Source organism: Rhinatrema bivittatum, chromosome 2 (genome assembly GCF_901001135.1).
Source record: "Rhinatrema bivittatum chromosome 2, aRhiBiv1.1, whole genome shotgun sequence".
NCBI classification, from domain to species: Eukaryota; Metazoa; Chordata; class Amphibia; order Gymnophiona; family Rhinatrematidae; genus Rhinatrema; species Rhinatrema bivittatum.
The window spans coordinates 213204657-213227720 of NC_042616.1; the positions used below are offsets into that span (position 1 = coordinate 213204657).

Below are 23064 nucleotides of genomic sequence, written 5' to 3' on the forward strand. Positions count from 1 at the left end.
CAAGGAGTGACGATGGAATTGTATTTTCAGCCTACTACTCTAGGCCACTCCTCCTCCCTTCTAAACAAGTCTGATACATAGTCTGTAAATTTCAAAACAAAACTATTTCAACCTAAACCTAATTACTGCATATTAGGTACTAAAAGATAATACACTTATATAAAAAGGAAAAACCTAAACAGTCATAGGGTAGTTTAGGAAGGGGAGAATGGCTTAAGTCTGAATACGTGCTCCAGATACAGTAAAAGCTTATCCGAACACTGCTCCTAACACAGCTTACACTGAAAAAGTAAGGATTTAATGAATGACTATGGAAAAGATAGGTAATCTTGCTAGACAAGGGTTGAGGTACAATGCTTTGAAAGTCTTCACACCTGTGTACATTTTTCACATTCTGCTATCTATCCAGCTTGGAGAAGAGACGGCTGAGGGTGGGGGGGGGGGGATATGATAGAGGTGTTTAAAATCATGAGAGGTCTAGAACGGGTAGATGTGAATCGGTTATTTACTCTTTCGGATAATAGAAAGACTAGGGGGCACTCCATGAAGTTAGCATGTGGCACATTTAAAACTAATCGGAGAAAGTTCTTTTTCACTCAATGCACAATTAAACTCTGGAATTTATTGCCAGAGGATGTGGTTAGTGCAGTTAGTATAGCTGTGTTTAAAAAAGGATTGGATAAGTTCTTGGAGGAGAAGTCCATTACCTGCTATTAAGTTCACTTAGAGAATAGCCACTGCCATTAGCAATGGTAACATGGAATAGACTTAGTTTTTGGGTACTTGCCAGGTTCTTATGGCCTGGATTGGCCACTGTTGGAAACAGGATGCTGGGCTTGATGGACCCTTGGTCTGACCCAGTATGGCATGTTCTTATGTTCTTATAAAATACAAATCAAAGTGTTCTGTGTGCTTAACAACCATGGGTGCCTTAAAGTAGCAGGTATGTGAGCATTTGAAAACAAAGATCATTCACTCAGTTATTACAAAAAAAAGTCCCTAAATACTTACAGCTAACACTTTCAACGCTAAGAAACAGTGTTAAGAAATTAAAGTTGCATGGAACTGTTGAAGGCAATGCAAGATCTGGCAGACTAAGAAACATCTAGTTTCTAGTTTTAGGTCCATCACAACGGTTTACAATAAAAAGAAATAAAATACAATAAATCGTCAAAAACATTAATAAATGATATTGTTCTAAAATTATAAATACTTAAGTACAAAATTTAAAGCATAAAGCGAATACAAGATAAAATTAAGTGCAATAAGATGAAATAAAAACAGCAAAAATATGAACAGCTTCTTAAATAAAAAAAAAAAAAAAAGGAAAAATCATTTAGTTGGATTCTGCGTAGGCGCAGCCAAAAAGCCATGGTTTAAGATTGGACTTAAATTTTTTTATATCTGCTTGCAATCTGATCTCAACTGGTAACGTATTCCAGAGTTTGGGGCCTGCTATCAATACTGCTCGCTCTCGAACTTGACTGAGATGTGCTGACTTCACCGAGGGGATTGTTGTTAGACCCTTATTTGCCAATCTGAGATTCCTGTGTGGACCATGTAATCGAATGGCCATATTTTAACCATTCAGTTTGCTCATCATAAATTATTTTGTGTACAATGCAGGCAGTTTTATATTGTGAACTGTATTCGATTGGCAACCCATCTAATGAAGATAAAATTGGTGTTATGTGTTCGCATTTTTTTGCGATCTCCGATAGAACAGATGGAAAACTGGTCAGATCTGCATAACAGAATCCACAGATCACTGCGAACGACCTGCTAAAGGTTTTGCTGATGCTGAAGCCCACCGTATAGTGTTGATTACACCAGGGGCTGGCAAACATTTTTGTGCTGGGACCACATTACAAGTTATTGAGTGCAACAAGAGCTGGAGGGTTGGGTGTGGCAGGGCACAGTAGGATGGGGCAGAGTGGGTCCTCAACACAACAATCACTTGCTGCAGGCATTTCAGTATCCAACAGGCTTAAGCACCATCATTTTAGGGAACCAAGGAGACCTCTTCAACCTAATTGGTACAAGGCATTTTCCCAGCTAGCAAGACTACCTCACCTCAGTCACAAATGCAGGCCATAAAGTATGAATAGTATGGTGCAGACAAAAAACTGGATTGGAAACCACTAATAGCCAGGCTCTGATTTATTACACTGTATATAACAAATATCTCCATTCCTCATAAAATAAAGTCAAGAAATATAAATCAATCATAACAGGAAACCATACTAAGAAAAAGCGTATTTAAAAAGAGATAAAGACCACCATCTATTAAGAAGAATAAGGATAACAAAAGCTTTAAGGATAAATCTCCCCCCCCCCTCAATACCTGGAAACCTTTCATTTCCAGTCACCCTGAGATTGTAGACTTTCACAGGTGCACACACAAGCAGGCTCCCAACCTCTTTCATAGGCACACACACAAGCAGACTCCCAATCTCTCTCTCACACACACAGGCACACACACAAGCAGACTCCCAATCTCTCTCAGGCACACACACAAGCAGACTCCCAATCTCTCTCTCTCACACACAGGCACATACACAAGCAGGCTCCCAATCTCTCTCTCTCTCACACACACAGGCACACACACAAGCAGGCTCCCAATCTCTCTCACACACAGGCACACACACAAGCAGACTCCCAATCTCTCTCTCACACACACAGGCACACACACAAGCAGACTCCCAATCTCTCTCTCACACACACACAGGCACACACACAAGCAGACTCCCAATCTCTCTCTCACACACACACAGGCACACACACAAGCAGACTCCCAATCTCTCTCTCACACACAGGCACACACACAAGCAGACTCCCAATCTCTCTCTCACACACAGGCACATACACAAGCAGGCTCCCAACCTCTCTCTCTCACACAGGCACACACACAAGCAGGCTCCCAACCTCTCTCTCTCTCTCACACAGGCACACACACAAGCAGACTCCCAATCTCTCTCTCTCTCACGCACAGGCACACACACAAGCAGACTCCCAATCTCTCTCTCTCACACGCACAGGCACACACACAAGCAGACTCCCAATCTCTCTCTCTCACACGCACAGGCACACACACAAGCAGACTCCCAATCTCTCACACACAGGCACATACACAAGCAGGCTCCCAACCTCTCTCTCTCACACACAGGCACATACACAAGCAGGCTCCCAACCTCTCTCTCTCACACAGGCACACACAAGCAGACTCCCAACCTCTTTCATAGGCACACACACAAGCAGACTCCCAATCTCTTTCATAGGCACACACACAAGCAGACTCCCAATCTCTCTCTCACACAGGCACACACACAAGCAGGCTCCCAACCTCTTTCATAGGCACACACACAAGCAGACTCCCAATCTCTTTCTCTTTCACATACACTCCCAAACACACAGTTGTACCTCTGCTTATTCTTCAGCCCCACTGGCCTGGGTTGAAGCAGCAGTCCACCACCTGGTCTCTATTATCAGGTGCACCACATCTCTCTTCATTTTTGGCCCCGCCAGCCTTGGCTCCTGCAGGCACTGCTGCTATGTCTCACCATTTTCGGCCCTGCTGGCTTGTGCCCTGGCAGGCACTGCTGCCACATCTTTCTTCTGCCTCACTGGTCTGCACTCCTGCGGGCGTCACTGCCACATCTCAAAGTTTCTCCTCGCTGATGGGAACCAGTGCTGACAAATGGGGTCTCTTCTCACGGGCGGGGGTGGAAACATCTCTAGCGCCAATGAACATGGCCTCTCCTTGCTACATGCCGATGTTCTGACCTCCCTGCTCAAGCATCGAGTGTCATCAAGAGCAATAACTTGGACTTTGATGACATGGGCAGGCAGGTCGGAGCATCTGCAGGCTGCACATAATAGAGAGTGTACAAGTAATTGGTGGGCCAGATTAAAAACAGTTACATTCCGGATTTGGCCCACGGGCTGTAGTTTACCCAATCTGCATGAGTTACCAAAAGGAAACTTTTTGTAAGACCTTATCACAAAAAGTCATCATCTAAAGCAGTGGTCCCCAACCTTTTTTGCACCAGGGACCGGCTTCAAGCAAGACCATTTTTCCATGGCCCGGCAAGGCAGGGCGGAGTGGGGGTGGGGTAGGGGGTTGGATTTTAGTGCACACTTATTTAATTATGACATTTATAATGTGAATGTGACTCAACTCACCATAGGTTCTCACATGCATGACACACTGACCCATGATCGTCATGGGGCTAGATGTAAAAGTACAGTTTGCATCAATGGGAACCCCCCTGACCCACAATAATGGATGTAAAGCAGAATTATGACATTCCCCATACAACTCACCCTACAAAAAAGATATTCTGGTTCTGGTGTCATGTCAGTAACAGCAACTCAAACTCCTTCTACTTCCAGGCTCAATAGCCCTACTTATGAAAAGACAGCAGTTTACCACCAATGCATGTCCTCTTGAGAAAACACAACAAATAAGACTGATACAAACGCTTACATGCTAGTAAAATATCTCATCTCGGTAACTGACACAGAACCGACATAACATACTCCCAGGATCTGTAGTAATGCACATAAACTAATCTGTACACAGTTACACCTGTATTATGGAATACACTCAAACAGGAGCAACCCTATCTATGAAAAGGCAACACTACAAATATTAAATCAGGTCCTAAAAACCAATACACCTCTTATTAGGAAACAGAACTAGCAAGCAGCTATAGATCCCCACACAGAAATAATTGTAAAACTATACTAATAAGCAGAATAAATGTTTCAAAACAGCTATGAACAGAATAACATCCAACAATTAAAAACTCATAAAAACTATTAAACATTCTCCAAACACCAATAACATATTTCAAAAAAGCAGACATCACATAATTAAAATGGCAATCACGAAAAATAAACTAAAAAGCCAGCTTTACTTACCCCCTCCAGCAGCTCTCCTACTCCCCTTCCATGTAGGCCGTGGCACACCATACCAGTCATGCCTCCATGACCAGTTTCTGTCTCTCACACACCAATCATCTCCCAAACAGTCTTTGGCACACACACACCAGTCACCTTCCTGAACAGTTTCTCTCATGCCATACACACACACAGGCTTCCCACTCCCGTGTTCTACTTACATATATAGGCTTCTCACTCTCATATTCATTTTCTCTGTCTCTCTCTCTCTCTCACACACACACACACACACACACAACCAGTCTCTCACTCCCATGCTTGTTCTCTCCACATGCACAGGCTTCTCATTCCCATAATCACTTTCTCTCTCTCTCACACACACACTTCCCACTCCCATGTTCTCTTTCAGATATACAGGCTTCTCATTCCCATGTGTCTCTCACACACCCAGGTTTCTCACTCCCATGCTCACTCTTCATATGCACAGGCTTCTCATTCCCATAATCACTCTCTCTCACACACACCAACCAGTCACCTGATCTCTCTCATGCATACACACACACAGGCTTCCCACTCCCATGTTCTCTTTCAGATATACAGGCTTCTTCCTCCCATGCTGTGTCTCACACACACCAGGTTTCTCACTTCCATACTCACTCTCGTCACATGCAACAGGCTTCTCATTCCTATAATCACTTTCTCTCTGTTACACACACACCAGTCTCTCTCTCATTTCCATGCTCACTCTCCACATGCACAGCCTTCTCATTCCCTGAATCACATTCTCTCTCTCACATGCCATTCCTGAACGCTTGTCATGCGCCTTCTGCACCCAGGACAAACAGGCTCTCTGCATCAAACCTCTGCACACTGCTGCCCAAAGGGTCAAAGTTGAGACTTCAAAAAGCTGCTTGAGCAGAATTTCCAGCTTCCAATCCTTGACAGCTGCTGCTCTCATCTCCAGGATGGTAGTCTTCTTAGTAACCGCTGATATGGCTGTATCCACCTTAGGAATTCTCCATGACTCCAAGGTCTGTTCTGGCAAGGGATATAATTTTCCCATAGCTCTTGTGACCTTCGAGTCCCCCCCCCCCCCCCCCCCAAGGAGATTCCCACTCCAGATCCATAAACTTCTTTGCCTGCTTCGGCAACAGGAAAGTGGTAGGGGGTCCCTGCAATAACCTCCAGGAGCAGATTCACCCCTTCCTTGTCCAAGTCTTCCTGGATGGCTTTAATGATGAGTTCCTCCAGAACCTGGGGCATCAATGGACCCAGTTCCTCTCTCCGGAACAGCTGGCCCACTCCTGGGTCATCTCCTTCCGTGACTGGAACTGCATCTGGGTCCTGAGCGTTCGGATCCTGCATGGGATCCCCCAAAACCTCCAATGGATCCCAGTCCAGGTTCTGCCTTGGATCTCCTAGGGCACTAACAGGGTCCTTATCTGGTACCACGGGACCCCCTTGAAGCTGCTCATGATCATCCAGGCTATCTGCATATCGCCCTCCTCTGGCTTTTGCCAGAGTCCCAGCATCCACAGGATCCCTCCCAACACCACAGGCCCTCTAGCCCTCTTTGCCATCCGGGACTTCCTAGGCAAGGACCTCTTTACCCTAACTCCTTCTGGGCTAAATAAGCCTTATGAAAACTAAGCACAAAACCTGTGGAAAAGGCCTCAGAGTCTGAGGAGGAAGAGTTCTGATCGACTCCCTTATGAACCCCACCCCGTCCCCTGCCACCAACAGGGTCCTTTCCCTCAGGAAAAAGCATGGGAGGAGAATCCTGGGGCTCAGAAATGGCAGCCTGCACTTCTGATTGTGCTGCCAAAATGGCCGCCAGCTCCTCTGCCTCCCCCTTCTTGAGCCTCAGAAGCTGACCCAGCCACCTGTACTTTCTCACCGCTGTTCCGGTGCTGAAATTCAGCACTCACCTGACCCCCAATGAAGGCAGGCAATTTGATCCACTCCATCTAGGCAGGAAAACAATACTTACCTGCTCCTTCACCCTGGCTAGGGCTGCTGATCTCCTGCTTCAACTTTTTTTTTTTTTTAAACTAAATTAAAGAGGCCACAATTAAACAAGGGGATTGAACTACTCTACTCCCCTGCTTCTGGAGATAGGAGGCTGCGGAGTCAGGCCACTGAGGGAGACAAGGGCCCAGAGGGGGAGAGGAGCAGGAACCCTGGCTATCTTCCCCCCCCCCCCCCCCCCCCCCACAAAGGGCCGAATTCTGACAGCAGTTACCAACCCCCCTGCTCCACCCAAAGGATATCCCACAAAGGAACCTAACAGCTCTGGGAGCTGAATCCTCTTTTTGTCCTTTTTCTTTTTCAAACACCTCCAGACTGCAGCTATGCACCTCTACCATCTGATAGAGACAGAAAAATATTGAGGGACTGCAGGTGGCACACTCTGTTATGTAGCAGTGCCTCAAAGATTTGTTCTCTGCCTCCTTCTGCTGGTAGGGATGCATAAAACCACTTGTTTGGACTGATCCGGGGTATGAACAGGAATCAGCAAATAGTAATTTTGCATTAAAAATTGGAGAAAGAGGTTGTGTTTGTCATCACACAATACAAGGAGGATGTCAGAAAATGTTTTAACATAAAATAAACAGGTGGTGTCAGTGTGCTACACTCTTGCTACAAAGGGACCATGTTGAGGTACAAAAAAAAGTGTTTTTGAAAGCTGTCTTGCTTCAAAATATTTATTTAAATAGTTTATCTTATTCCAGCAAGAAGTTGAGGGATGTTCATTCTCTGAAGGATAGAAACTGCGGTGAGACGTAGCTTAGTGTTCTCAAAACACAGTTCAAATCTCAGTTTTTCTAGAAGCCAGTTCTCAAAAGACCAGCTCTCTATCCCAGGATATATTATATAATGGAGAAAAAGTTCTCTAGGCTAGGGTTTTTTTTGTTGTTTTTTTTTAATTTATAGTTTATTATATTTTTCAACATTCATACAAATGTAAATGAAAACAAGAAAATATTAATTCACATCATCAATAATATAAACAGAAAATTCATTTCCCCTCATTCATCATGTAAACTTAATATCCAGTCCACTTAAAGGGGAGCTATTAACAGGAAATTATAAAAGGAAAATTTTTCATAACACTTATGAAACACTAGGAGAAGACTATTAATTATCCAGTTATATCCCGTACCAAGGAGGGTGGTCATCTAGCCTATCCACCCTTATCTGCAAGAAAAGATTCTAGATGTGGCGGATCCAAAAATACAAATTTATTTCTCTGAAAGGTGACTATGCACTTACACGGAAATTTGAGGTAAAAGGTTGCCCCGAGGGACAACACTCTCTGCCTCAAATTTAAAAAAAGCTTCAGTCTCATCTGAGTTTCTCTTGAAACATCCGGAAAGATTTGGATTTTTTGACCACAGAATGTACTATCTTTATTTCTGAAGTAATTTTGAAGAACCAAATTTTTTTCATTCTCCAAACTGAATACCACTAACAAGGTGGCTCTTGTTTGAATGTCATCCATAGAAGACTCTAAAAACACAGTTAGATTAAGACTTTCTGAAACCAAGACATCAATCCCACCTTCGGGGGTTGATGTATCTCTTTTCTTAACAGGCAAATAATACATCTTAGATATAGTTAATTCCTTCACTATGCCCAAAATTTCTCTAACATATTTGTTAAATAGTTCTACAGCTGATAACAATCTAAGACACGGAAAATTTAAAAGTCTTAAATTTTTTCTTCTTAAAGCATTTTCAAAACTCTCCATTTTTTTATGCATAATTAAAGAGTCCTTTATGGATACTACACTAGTTGCTTGTAACGTTGCTATCTGACCAGATTGTGACTCAATCTGAGTTTCCAAATGAACAAGCTTTTTACTGTGATCCTCCAAAGTTTTCCTGGTTTCAACAGTCAAGGTGGTGGATTGGGCTATGGTAAAGGATAGCATCCTTTCCATTTTGGTGACCACCTTCCACACATCAGTCAGAGAGATGTTATCTGGTGGGACTAAGTCATCAGGTATTTCAAATTGATTAGGTAGTTCATTAATAGGTAAAAGCCCATCTTGTGTCCCTGACAATTGAACCCTTGGGTCTGGCGATGCTATTGCCAGTATTTGGGAGCCTGAATCTCTAGTGGCTCCATCATCCCCTAAGGTTACTACGGGTAACTGTTTTTCGGCAGGGCTACCGGAGGAACCCGATGAGAAAGAGATGTCAGGAATGACCTCTCTTATAGTCTGGCTTACCCTTCTAACGAGGTGCTGATCCATCGGACCTGTTACCTCTGCCCTCGTAGGTGTTGAAACCGACATCTTGGCCTTCCTTTTTTTTCCCATTCAGATCTTCACGTAGAGAAACAAGTCTCAATTCAGGGATTTAACAGCCGAAAAGTTCTCCCAGGGGCGCGCCCCTTTGGCGCGTGGCTTCGGCGCGCCGGCGGCTGCGCGCCGCTGTCCTCAGGTTTAAATAGGGGACAGCGGCGCTTTAGATGACGTCACTGGATAGGCGGGGCTGATCTCCCTCTCTCCGGCACAGCGTCCCTCTCAGCCGGGTAAGTCTCCACGCGCTCGATATCTCAAAGCGCGTCTCTCCTCAGTCAGCTCCCCCTCTAGGCTAGGGTTTAGACAACTCCATACTGTTTTGTTTGACCTCTAAATATTTGCTCAGTACACTGGTTAGGTTTTTGAGTTCAATGTTTAACTTTGTACCATGCAGAGGTTGTGTCAGCCTCTGTTCCCATAGTCATTCATTGAAACATACTGGGGTGTCTAAATGCATACAACTGTATAATCTAAAATACCATCTGTATGCTCCTTCCTGATCGAAGCCTACATCCATAAACCTACCATACATAAAACCCACCACTAAAGCCACCTGCAAACATAGAATATCACCACCCAGGCCTTAAAATCATCTTAATAAAATTCACCCAACCCATTCCCTCATTAAGAGGCAAAGGAAAATTAGTTCTTACCTGTTAATTTTCGTTCCTGTGGTACCACGGATCAGTTCAGACCGTGGGTTGAGCCTCCTTTCCAGAAGGTGCCGACAGACTAAAACTGAAAGGGTGTCCTATATGAGGACTGATCTTTCAGTATAACCATTGTCAAAGCAGAAAACAACAAAACCAGAATAGGATCAAGCAAGTAACTAGAAAGCTCAATGGAGCAACTGTAGAACAATGTAAGAAATATGGTAAGCTTTTGCATATACTTGGTACTTGGAGAACAAGGCTTCTGGTGTAATTGCTCAGTATTCTTGCAAAGAATTAAGTATCAAAATCTGTGAATCTGTAAGAATAAGCTTCGAGAGGACAGAAAAGAAAGACAAATGGGGAAGGGCGTCTGGACTGATCCGTGGTACTACAGGAATGAAAATTAACAGGTAAGAACTAATTTTCCTTTCCCTGTACGTACCCGGATCAGTCCAGACCGTAGGATGTACCAAAGCTTCCCTATCCTGGGTGTGACCGAGACAGTCCCGCTCGAAGCACTTGCCGCCCAAAAGAACCAAACACTGGCGCTTGCACATCCAGACAGTAGTGCCGAGCAAAAGTATGCAGGGACGTCCAGGTGGCGGCCCTGCAAATCTCTTGCGGAGAAACAGATTGGCTCTCCGCCCAGGAAGTAGCCTGAGAAAGTAGTGAGTGAGCCTTTAAGCCTTCCAGAATAGCCCGTCCTTGGCAGAGATAAGCTGAGGAAATGGCTTCTTTCAACCATCGTGCAATAGTGGTCTTAGAAGCCGGCTTGCCTCGATTGGGACCACTCCAGAGGACAAAGAGATGGTTGGAGACCCGAAAGTCATTGGTAACCTGAAGATACCAGAGTAAAACACGTTTGACATCCAGTTTACGAAGGTCGCCGCCAGCAGTACCCGCAATTTTCTCCGGAGAAAAAGCTGGAAGCTCTACCGACTGGTTGACATGGAAGGCGGACACCACCTTTGGAAGAAAAGAGGGCACCGTCTTGAGAGAGACACCGGAGTCGGAAATTCGCAAAAAGGGTTCCCGACAGGACAACGCTTGAATCTCAGAGACCCGCAGAGCGGAGGCTATCGAAACAAGAAAAATTGTCTTGAGTGTAAGGTCCTTCTCTGTAGCCTGACAGAGAGGCTCGAACGGAGCAGAACAGAGGGCCCAGAGGACCAGATTGAGACTCCACAAAGGACAAGTATTGCGAGCGGGCAGCCGCAGGTGTTTGACTCCCCTCAAAAACCGAACTACAGCCGGGTGAGCCGCTAAAGTATGGCCCTCGACCCATCCGAGAAGAGAGCTGACAGCGGAGACTTGCACATGGAGGGAACTGAAGGAGAGAGGGCCTTTGAGAGACCCTTCTGCAGAAAAGAAAGAACTACCGAGACCGGGGCGGAGCGTGCTGAGACACCTCTGACGCCTTACAAACAGTCTCAAAGACCTTCCAAACGCACACGTAGGTTAGAGAAGTCGACTGCTTCCGGGCTCGAACCAAAGTAGAGAGAACCTCTTCCTTGTAGCCCTTACGTCTCAGACGCCGCCGTTCAAAAGCCAGGCTACTAGACAAAAGCGATCGGCTTGGTCGAAAAATACGGGAAGATGGCCGAGCCGCAGAGGTCCGTCCGTCGCCAGGTTGACTAGATCCGCAATGGTAGCACCCGAATGGCCTGCGTGGCCATTCGGGTGCTACCAGGACCACTGGCCCCCAGTGGAGTTCTATTCTCCTGAGAACTTTTCCCACTAGGGGCCACGAAGGAAACACATACAGAAGAATGTCTGTGGGCCAAGGAAGAGCCAGAGCATCCACTCCCTCCAAGCCATGGTCCCTCTAGCGGCTGAAGAACCGATTGGCTTTAGTATTGTGCATGGTCGCCATTAAGTCCAGGTGGGGGGGGACCCTACCTTCCGACGATCAGGTCCATGGCTGTTTCCAAGAGTTCCCACTCTCCCGGATCGAGCGATTGGCGACTGAGAAAATCGGCCTGAACATTCTCCTTGCCCGCAATGTGGGAGGCCGCCAGGCAATCCAGTTGTCGTTCCGCCCAGGCGAAGAGACGGCTGGCTTCCAGGGCTACCAGGCGACTGCGGGTGCCCCCCTAACGATTGAAGTACGACACAGTGGTGGAGTTGTTGGACAGCACTCTCACTGCTTTGCCGCGTATGAGGGGCAAGAACTCCTGCAGAGCCAGACGCACCGCCCTGGCCTCCAACCGATTGATGTGCCAGCAAGTCTGAATGGGCGACCAGATCCCTTGAGTGGACCGGGACAGGCAGACCGCACCCCAGCCCAAGACTGGCGTCTGTGGTTACTATCATCCACTGTGGAGACTGAAGGGCATTCCCCGGAGAAAATGGGGGAGCGAAGGCCACCACTGCAAGTCGGCGACGGTAGAGGCCAAAAGAGGGAGGACTATGTGAAACTGTTCAGACACCGGCTGCCAACGGGATAGCAAAGCTTTCTGTAATGGTCGCATATGAGCAAAGGCCCAGGGAACTAGGTCGATGGTGGAAGCCATGGACCCTAGGACCTGCAAGTAGTCGCAGGCCATTGGCAAAGGCAACGAGAGCAGATTCCGAATCTGGTCGATCAACTTGAGGGCCTGCGCACGAAGCAAGAAGACCTTGCCCACTCGAGTGTCGAATCGGGCTCCCAGGAACTCTAACTCCTAGGAGGGCTGAAGGTTGCTCTTGGAAAAATTCACTATCCACCCGAGGGACGCGAGGAGGGCTAATACCCGATCTACCGCCTATTTGCAGAGAGCCTCCGACTTGGCCTGCACAAGCCAGTCGTCCAGATAGGGGTGAACTAGAATGCCTTCCGCCGAAGGGCTGCCGCCACCACCACCATCTTGGTGAAGGTGCGAGGCGCGGTCGCAAGGCCGAACGGTAGGGCCCGAAACTGGAAATCCCGGTTGAGGTTGTGGAAACGAAGATACTTCTGCTAATCGCGGTGGATCGGGATATGGAAGTATGCCTCTGTCAAATACAGCGAGGCGAGGAACTCTCCGGGGCGAACCACCGCGATGACTACTCGCAAGGTTTCCATGCGAAAACGTGGGATCTTGAGAGCTTGGTTGACCCATTTGAGGTCCAGGATCGGCCGGAAGGCCCCATCCTTCTTGGGAACCATGAAGTAGATGGAATACTGGCCTGTGCCAAGCTCCCTTTCTGGGACCGGGACAACTCTGCCTAGACTCAGGAGTCTGGCGAGGGTTTGCTCTACCGCTTTCCGTTTGGAGCGCCCGCAAGGGGAGAAGAAAGAGATCCGGTACGCCTTCGAACAAGTTCGAAGGCATACCCGTCTCGTACAATGTCGAGGACCCACTGGTATGATGTGATTTTGACCCCTTCCTTGAAAAAAAGGGAGAGGCGGGCCGCCCAGAAAAGGGACCGAGGAATGGGTCAACTGAACTTCATTGAGTGGCAGGCTTAGGGGTGGAGCGTGCGGGCTGGCCCTCGCGAAAGGGCTGACGCCCACGAAAGGGCTGCAACCAAGACTGAGACCAGGAAGAGTAACCCCTTGAGGGGCCACCCCGACCACATGGGGTATACAGTCTCTGTCCCCGTAAACGAAGATGGGAGGGTAAAGGAGCGTGATTGCTCGGACGATCCTCCAGGAGCTTATGGACCTTATTGTCCCCCAAGGAATCCATAAGCTTCTCAAGGTCCTCTCCAAACAGCAACTTACCTTTGAAGGGCAGCAAGCCCAGCTGTGCTTTGGAGGACAGGTCAGCCGACCAATTGTGCAGCCAGAGGAGTCGCCTAGCGGACACCGCCGAGGCCATCGCTTTTGCCTGGACGCGGAGGAGGTTGTAGAGCGCATCAGCCCCATAGGCGATGACTGCTTCCAAACATTCGGCCTGCTCTGCCTCTGCTGACGGAAAGTCCTGGGCACTGAGTAACTGTTGGGTCCACCTAAGACCTGCCCGCAACATGAGACTGCTGCAGGCAGTCGCGCGGACTCCCAGGGCCAGGACTTCAAAAATGCGTTTCATATGCGCTTCAAGCTTGCGGTCCTGTCCGTCTTTCAGGGATAGTGGTGTGTTTGGTAACCGCAGAGACGTAGGAGTCCGAGGGATTTCTCAACATTTCCAAACATTCCTCCGGGAGGGGGTAGAGCTTGTCCATAGCATGCCCCACCCAGAGTCCCGCTTCAGGAGCCTCCCATTCCCATAGGAGCAATAGCTTGTGCATGGGATGGAATAGAAAAGTGCTTGCCAGAGCCCTGAGTCCCGCCAGGACCGGGTCCATATTTTTGGGTAAGGAGGCCATAAGGGTATCCACGGAGGGCCCCTCCAACCCCAATTCCTGGAGGACAAAGGGGATGAGGAGTTCCAACTCCTCCCTTTGGAACATACAGAGGACCCTGGGATCGTCCCCCTCCAGAGGAGGGAGGGTAGCAGCGGAATCAGAAAGGGGGTCAGGATCCGGAAGTACTTGGTCCACCGGTCGGTCAGGGGGGGGGCACACCTGGGACCCACGTGCACCCGAAGAGACCCCTGAGGCTCCGCAGTCGGGCAACCAGTCAACAGCGCGGAGCGAGGAATTTTTACTGGAGAGGGGGAGGGGTCAAGGGGGGGGCTTCCTCCGCCTGCAGGCTAGCTAAATAGGATTTGTGCAGGAGGAGGACAAAATACGGAGAAAAACGGGTCCTGGATTTCCCAGGGAGGTGGGGGCAAGGGGGGGGGGGGTCAGGGACCACGTCCTGGGAGGCCTTGGGGCTTAAATCAGGGGGTAGATCAAAAAATTCTGCTCCCCAGCCCCAGGCAGCTCCAAAACAGGAGCTGCCGAAAAATCCAAGATGGCCACCGTTCCCAGGCTTTGCCGACCTGGGAACGGCCTGGCCATGCACTGGGGATGCAATCCCCGGGCTAAATTTGCCTGTTCTGCCGAGGAGGGGCCTTCCCCACTCGGCAGGCAGGCAGAGCAGAGTCTGCCCACAGGCAAGGCAGGCTGCCGTCCGCGGCATGAGAGAAGCCACTCTGAGGAGAAAAAAAGCTAAAAATAGAAATGATTGGCAGCCCGCCGGCAGAAGTGAAGCAGGGGAGAAAACCTGCCTGTCTGGCTGCCGGATCAAGCCCCCTGAAAACCAAATGAATAAAAATATAAAAAATATTTTGTAAGTGCTGTACAAAGTTAAATAAATAACTTTTAAACCTTTAAACACTGTTTTGTTTTTTTTGTTTGTTTTTTTCAGACTGAGCACAGCACTGGGGCTTTAAGCCCCCTCGGCAGCCAGAGGAGGGGGAGACGAGAACTGGACCACCAGCCTCGGTCCCCACACCTGGAAGAACTCTCAGACTCAGGCAATGCTCCGCACAAAAGGCGAAGCCCCCCTGAGTCTGGCAAGAGCCAGGAGACTGTACAGTCTCCTGCACAGAAAAAAAGACTGACTATTATTTATTTATTTTATTCTGTTTTGTTTTTTTGCAAGAAAGAAAGAGCCAATCAAACAACTAAGAAAAAGTACTTGCTTGATCCAAAGAAATAAGGATAGCCGGCTAACTAGCCGAAATCGGGAGACTGAAGGGTGAGCTGATGCACCTGCTGGAGACAGACAAATACTGAAGGGATACAGGATAGGCTCTGTCCTCATATAGGATATCCTTTCAGTTTTAGTCTGTCTCCACCTGCTGGAAAGGAGGCTCAACCCACGGTCTGGACTGATCCGGGTTCCTTTAAAACTTCAAAAAACTGGTGCTGCTACCCCAGAGATGATAGGACTATCTAACCTGCTCTTATGAGACCATCCGAAGGGTGAACCACTATCCTCCATGGGTTGGTTCTTGTTATTGATCTGCATGAATGGAAACATGGAGCCACTGATGCTGGAATCCCGTGGAGGAGGAGGAAGACTAAGGGATCAGAACCAGCAGGGATGGGGGGCTAGGGTGAAAGGGTGCAGTTTTCCTGGATCCCTTCAAGAATTTGTGCAAAGCCCATGGGTAAAAGTACCATACATGGAAACTGTACAGTTTTGAAATTTGCCCCATCATACAAGTCTGGTGCAGCTATGTTGGTATTTTATTTAAAAAAAAACTTATATCCTGCCTAAAGTAACATGTTGTGCTAGGCGGGTTACAATAAACATTGATACATTATACACAAAATAAACACATACTCAACAATCACAGATTAAATAAACTCAAACAGATTATTTAAAAACTTCTTGAAATAAAATAGCTTTAAACTACAATGATCTTCTCTTTTCACTATTAAAGGTAAAAATATGAGCTTATTTGCACTCACCAGCAAAAAAAAAAAAAAAAAAAAATTCAGTTATCTTAAGTTTGTTACAGTTGGATAATTATAGTCTTGCCATAATTGATTTATTTCTGATGTTTACACCATATACTGCTTTGGACTCACAAGATAAGGCAGTTTTTTAAATTTAAATAAACAGTTACTCTTGTAATACTGACTGGTTGTGTATTTGGAAACTCATTCCTGGGAGTTTATGTTGGGGGAAAAAGTAACATTCATCCTTGTCCACACAAATAAATGCAGATTACATTAATTGATCCAACAGCCACTAGTGAATGGCTGCAGGAAACTTTAACCTAATAAATTTGATATGTATGAGTTTAAAGAGTGGATTTTTGTTCCTACAGCTAGATCATCTTATAAATCACACAATGTCAAAAAATATAGATGTAGATCCAGCTGTATCAGTTTTAATTTTATGTAGTCTGCCTTGTTGCCCACCTTTAGGAAAAGGCAGAATATCAAATATGTACAAATACATAATTAAAATGTAGACATTTAATAGAAAAGTTTTATTTAAATGATAGATGAAGATCAAAACCGTGTTCTCGGTTACAAATTATTCAGGCCGTTCCATGTGTGTTAGGGAGGAGAAAACCTTTGCCACTACAGGCAAAAGAACAAGCAGAATGCACATCAGAAAATGTAGCAGGCACAGCCAGCATGATGGGCCGCATAGGCTGTCTGTGTAATAAATAAGAATCACACTAAAAATATTGCTAAAAAAATATAGATTGCGAGTCACCAAAGCCCAACAATGTGAGAAAAAAAAAAGGAAAACATTTATAGATACAAGAGAGATGTTCCCTTTAAAGCCATCATTCAACCTGGAACTTTGTCACACTAATATGGGCAAGAAAGAAAATTAAGACATAAAATGATCAAATGTAATATTTTGTGCACAGAGAAACTGTTGATGGAGGTGTCTACATGAATCCTGGGCTATTTTAATTAGAAGATTAATGCATACAATGGCTTTATCTAATTTTTAAAGCAGATGTAGCCAATATATATGTTTTTTTAAAGAAAATTTGTCTACCAAGTGCGGCTATTATATTCTGCATTTTATACATATAATCTGCATCATTCTCCAGTAAATTATATCTTATATGGGGGTGGGGTGTAAGAAATGCTGATGGTTAGGACCAAGCTCTTATTTTCATGCTAATTAGAACAGCTTTACTCTCCCTTCACTGGTGGTGATTAAAAAAAAAAAAAGACAACTTATAGAAGCAGCCAGTTATGTTTAGAATGTATTCATCATTCTTGCAGCATGTGCTGGGGTTAAGGACTCCATTAGCCCCAATACCTATAGAAAGCAAGTACAAATGTTTTTTTTGATAGTGTTAATTCAGTCTGAAATCAAGAAATTTGGCAAAGTTAAAATAAGTGGTCACCAGCCAAAATCAAAACTAAAATCATTAAACAAAAGCTTTGCAATCTAAAGCAGTACACTATTACATATAGTTTATAGAAAAAAGTTACAATTTTGCTTGTGATAATTACTCTGCAATTGCAGTTACAAAAGCATGCATGTTCAGAAAGTTCCAGCTAACACATGAAAGCCAGATAATATTATAGAAAGAATTAAAGGGAGAAAGCCAGGCTCGCTCTTAGTTACAGCTCTGATGTTGTCCTCCGTCAGTTCAAGGCTAATGTTTGATAAAGAAAATAGTTTCTGTGCTATCTGAAACCTTCCTTTGTCATTGAAAATGGACAGTAAAGAATCCCTCATGGAAGTGCCGTCATCCGATAGTGAATTGAGCTGTGTAAAAAATTTAAAAAAAAAAGAATTACTAGCAATCTGTTTTTTCTATCAATCCATAATGTTGTTTGTCTTCCATGGGAGTCTATTTATGATTATGTAATGATAAATATATATTAAATCACAGTGCGCATTGCCCATGGAATTTGTAACATCTTCTCTGTTCAGAATAGTGATATCATAATTTTGCATGTGCGTTTATTGAATCCTAGAATGTGAGATATTGCTGGAATTTGACCATATCAGGTCCCATGACCAAAATATACAAGCTTTTGCATTATGTCACTAATTGACAACATTAATAACTGCAGTTAATGGACAACCTCCACATTCTGACTGAAATCTATTGCCTTATATGCATGTGGTGGAAGAACTTTTTATAAGTACTCCTTCAATAAAAAAAAACCACAAAGTACACGGCTATATTAGAAGCATTAAAAAAACCTCACAAATGTAGCCAAATGAGTATAGATTTGAGACACAGGAGCTAAATAGTTAATTTCTTGCAAATGGCTGGTATTTCAACCACCGGTCTGTGTTTTAATCCGGGATGCTTTACAAAACAACTCCTAGATCAAGGCTTCCCGAACCTATCCTGGTGACCCCCGCAGCCAATTGAGTTTATATGATATTTACAATGAATATGTATGAAATTTTGCATATCCTGAGACACCTAAGGAAAAAAGAAAAAGAATGGAGAAAAAATAAAACCACCGAAAACCTGAGAAAATACAGAAACCCCTAGCTTACTATAAACAAGTAATTCTCAATACAAAGAAGCAGTTCTATAGTTCTAAAATAGAAAAATATGCAAACAACCCAAGAACATTATTTAATATAGTAAGAAATCTCACTAATGACAAATCCGAATCGCTGCAAAACCTTCCAGGAAATAGATTAAATGAAATAGCAGCGTTTTTTAATGACAAAATTAAGAACCTAAAAACAAAAATCCCAAATACTACGAAACAAGAAATTAAAATGAAAAAAAGAGATGTTAAACTATGGTTGACATTCAATGAGGTATCGGAACTGGAAATCGAAACTATACTAAAAAACCTAAATCCCATCCCACATGCATATGACAATAACAACCATAGACATAAAAAAAGTAGCCAACACTGTATCCCCGACATTGGCAAAGATTGTTAATCTATCCTTAGAGGAGCTATCGTAAAACCGATTTTAAAGAAAAACAGCGACCCACTTAACCTGAGCAACTACAGACCAGTATCAAACCTACCCTTAACTGCAAAATTAATAGAAAAAACTATACAAAAGCAACTAGCAGAACACCAAGATAGCAATAATATCCTATATCCCTCACAACACGGATTTTGAAAACACTGTAGCACAGAAACACTTCTGCTTGCGCTGACATAACATCATGATGGGATTCGATAACTGTAAACATTACATTCTAGTGATGCTAGACTTATCAGCGGCCTTTGATACTGTAAATCATGGCATACTTCTAAATAGACTAGAAGAAGTAGGACTAAACAAAACTATCAAATGGTTTAGATCATATCTAAGTAACAGATACTTTCAAGTACAAATAAGAGACGCTATGTTGGATAAAATAAACCTTCAAACAGGAGTACCACAAGGATCCACCCTATCTGCTACACTTTTTAATATATACTTACTCCCATTATGCCACCTGCTAGCTGGTCTGGGAATTACACACTATACGCTGACTATATTCAGTTAATATTACCCATTGACGACACAATTGAGAAAACATTAAACATAGCTAACGTATCTAGATATCATCAAACAGCTACTAAACAAATTGAGTTAGTAATCAATATAGAGAAGACAGAATTCCTACATTTGGAACGGAAAAATATGGAGATCACACAGAGCCAATCACACTCAATAACAGCCAACAAATAATACTAGCAGAGAAAGTACGGAATCTAGGAGTAATAATTGACACAGAACTAAGCTTAAAACAACACATATCTCTAAAAGTAAAGGAAGGATACGGCAAAATCATGGTTCTCAAAACCACTTCTAACAACCGCCAACTTTCGATCAGTACTACAAGCATTGATATTTGCAAGCACAGATTATTGTAATGCCCTTCTACTAGGTCTACCATACACCTCACTAAGACCACTACAAATTTTGCAAAACACTACAAATTTTGCAAAACACAGCTGCAAGAGTTTTAACTGGCAAAAGTAAAAGAGAACACATCACCGAAACACTGGAGGAATTACACTAGCTTCCCATTGAACAAAGAATACAATACAAGACACTATGCACCATACATAAACTAATACATAACGGAAACACGGACTGGCTTAACACAGCCCTTCGCGTACACATCCCCAACAGAAACCTAAGGTCAGCCAACAAAGCACTCCTAACTATTCCATCAGTCAAAACAGCAAGACTAACACAAGTAAGAGAAAGGGTGTTATCCTTGGCAGGCCCCATACTATGGAACTCCATGCCCTTGGAGTTAAGATTACAAAGAGACAGCAAAGCCTTTAGAAAACATTTAAAAACCTGGCTCTTCAAACAAGCTTTTCAAAAAGAAAGGGGAGAATAGAAGCCAGGGCAGTGCAAGGTACGAACAATTGAACATCCAACACACACTACAGTAATAAGTGTGTAGATTTTAATAGATAGTTTTTAATAGTTCATCACTAAGGAAAAGTTACAATTATAAAACTAGTGTTATACTCAAAACTGATAGAAAGAGAGCTGGACATGAATTATCACATTTATCAATTAACATTGATTACAAATTATGTTACCGAACCTTATGGCATCTATGTAAACTGACAGATTTTAGTATCATTACTTTTATGTGTCTTATTGTAAACCGTTGTGACGGTACCCACCTTAACGACGGTATAGAAAAGATTTAAAATAAAATAAAAATAAAATAATCCAGTGTCTGCTAACTTTTCTCATGTATATTCACTGAAAATTCTTCTGGCTGTGGGGAGTCATTATGTCAGCTTTGGGAAGCCTTGGCATAGGGAAGGATAAGAAAACGGTAGTGAACCAACAAGAACAGTAATCTAGATCAAAACATTTTTCAGCACTGTAAGGGAAGTTTAAAGAAGATGGGGGGGGAGGGGAGTTTGAAATTGGAAGTAAATAAGAGAGCCTATTGAATGGCTGGAGCCAGTTTATTCTAATATGTGAACTGTGACAGTACAAAGTAAGAGGAGGACTGTCTAGTTCAAGGTGTGAGTGACTAGAAATTAGGAACATAGAGAAGAGAAAACATGGTCAGAAAAGGAGAAATTACTACTTTCCTGATAATTTCCTTTCTCTAAGGAAGGCAGGTTAAGCCATACTAGTGGGTTATGCACTCCTACCAGCAGATGGAGACTGAGTAAAGCTGACATCACTGACATCTAGCCCTGCCAAACTGTGGACAAACTGATTATACTTGCACATGACTACTAACAGTCAACCACTTATGTTTCCAACCAACTGAGAAACAGACCTCAGCAAAAAAAGTTATCAACTAATCTTAGGGGCTGGTTATGTCACTTACCAGCCTTCAAATGAATTATCAGAAACAATACTCTTCATCGTCCGCATATAAAGGAAGAACTAAAAGCATGTTGGCAGCCCAGGGTGGATTTTGGATTGGCCTGCCTTCCTTAGAGGAAAGGAAATGATCAGGTAAGTAGTAATTTCTCCTTCCTCTGCATGCAGGCAGGTCAATCTACACCAGTGGGATGCACCAAAGCTCCCGAAAAGGGCAGGAGGCTGCCCATGGTCCCGTCAACACCACATGTGCAAAGGCCACATCCTCCTGAACCCTAACTCTGAGGTAATGCTTGAAGAAAGTGTGTAAGGAAGATCATGTTGCTGCTCAGCAAATCTTGACAGGAGACAACAGGAGCTCCACCCACAAAAACTGCCTGAGCTCTAGTAGAATGCACCCTGACCTGTCTAGGTAATAGGAGATCTGCAACCACATAGGTGGCCATGATGGCTTTTCACCCAATGGCTTGTAGTCATCTGCATCCTCAGTTCTCCTTGTTTACCTCCACCATGGAGCACAAATAGTCGATCAGACTTCCTGAAGGAGCAAGTAATCTGCAAGTACCTGATACCACTTGACATCCAAGGCATGCAACAGACTATCATGCTCATTTCTATCCCTGTCCAGTATGGGCAGGGAACTAGACAGATTCAAATGAAAATCCAAAACCAATTTTGTCAAAAAAAGGAAGGTACAGTCCTAAGCTGTACCACCCCCAGTAACTCAGAAATGGCTTACAGCAAGAAAGAGCTTGAGGCTTGGAAACCTGTCGTGCCGAACAGATTGTTACCCGAAAAACTATTTTCAAGGTGAGCAGCGCACAAAGACCATGCAGTAGCCAAAATTTAGTACCTGCCAAAAAAATGCAAGACCAGATTAAGGTCCCAAAGAGGCACAAGAGAGGACGTAGATGCTTAATTCCCTTCAAAAACCTGGACACATCTGGATGGGAAGACAAGAGTCCACCATTGCCCCCTGTAGCAAGCAAAAGCTGTTATCTGGACCTTCAGAGTGTTTTAAGGCCAAGCCTTTAACCAAACTTTCCTGCAAAGATTCCAGTATTAACGGATTTTCAATTTTAAGAGGGTGAGAACCTCGCTCCTCACACCAGCTCTCAAAACACTCCCCGAACCCTAACAAACTAGAGATGTAGAAAATTTCCTGGCCTGGAGCAAAGTGGAAATTACTGCAGAAGAAGAACCACGCTTCAGCAACTGAGCCCTCTTGAAGGTCAAACCATAAGACAACACCGAACTGGATCATCATGCAGTATGGGCCCATGGTGCAATTGATCCTTCCTGAGTGGCAGTCCGAGAAGACTGTCCACCAGTAGCCTTTAACAATCAGCATACCATGGCCCTTGGGGAAAATCTGGAGCCACCAGAAGTACGGTTTTGGTCTGACTCAAGCTTCCAAATGACCCTGTCTATCACTGGCCATGATAGGAAGGCATAACACATCCCACGCTGTGGCCAAACCTGAACGAGAGCATCAATGCCCAGCACCCTCACATCCCTTTTGCAACTGAAGAATTGTGGTACCTTTTGTGTTGTTGGAGGTCGCCAGTAAATCCAGGTACAGGCGACCCCTGCACATCGCTATGAGTTAAAAAGCCTTGTCTGCCAACTGTCATTCTCCTGGGTCCAAGACC

General features: G+C 44.5%; 1 protein-coding gene across 2 annotated transcripts in view; it reads right to left on the reverse strand.

Annotated features, from left to right (window-relative positions):
- Nucleotides 1–15867: 15867 nt before the first annotated feature.
- GSDME (gasdermin E) overlaps nt 15868–23064 on the reverse strand; it is a 133763-nt gene continuing 126566 nt past the window's right edge. For both annotated transcript variants that reach the window (XM_029589123.1, XM_029589124.1), the window contains one exon: nt 15868–17890. In XM_029589123.1, coding sequence (XP_029444983.1) covers nt 17663–17890 — 228 coding nt within the window. In that variant the 3' untranslated portion in view covers nt 15868–17662. The remainder of the gene's footprint in view (nt 17891–23064) is intronic.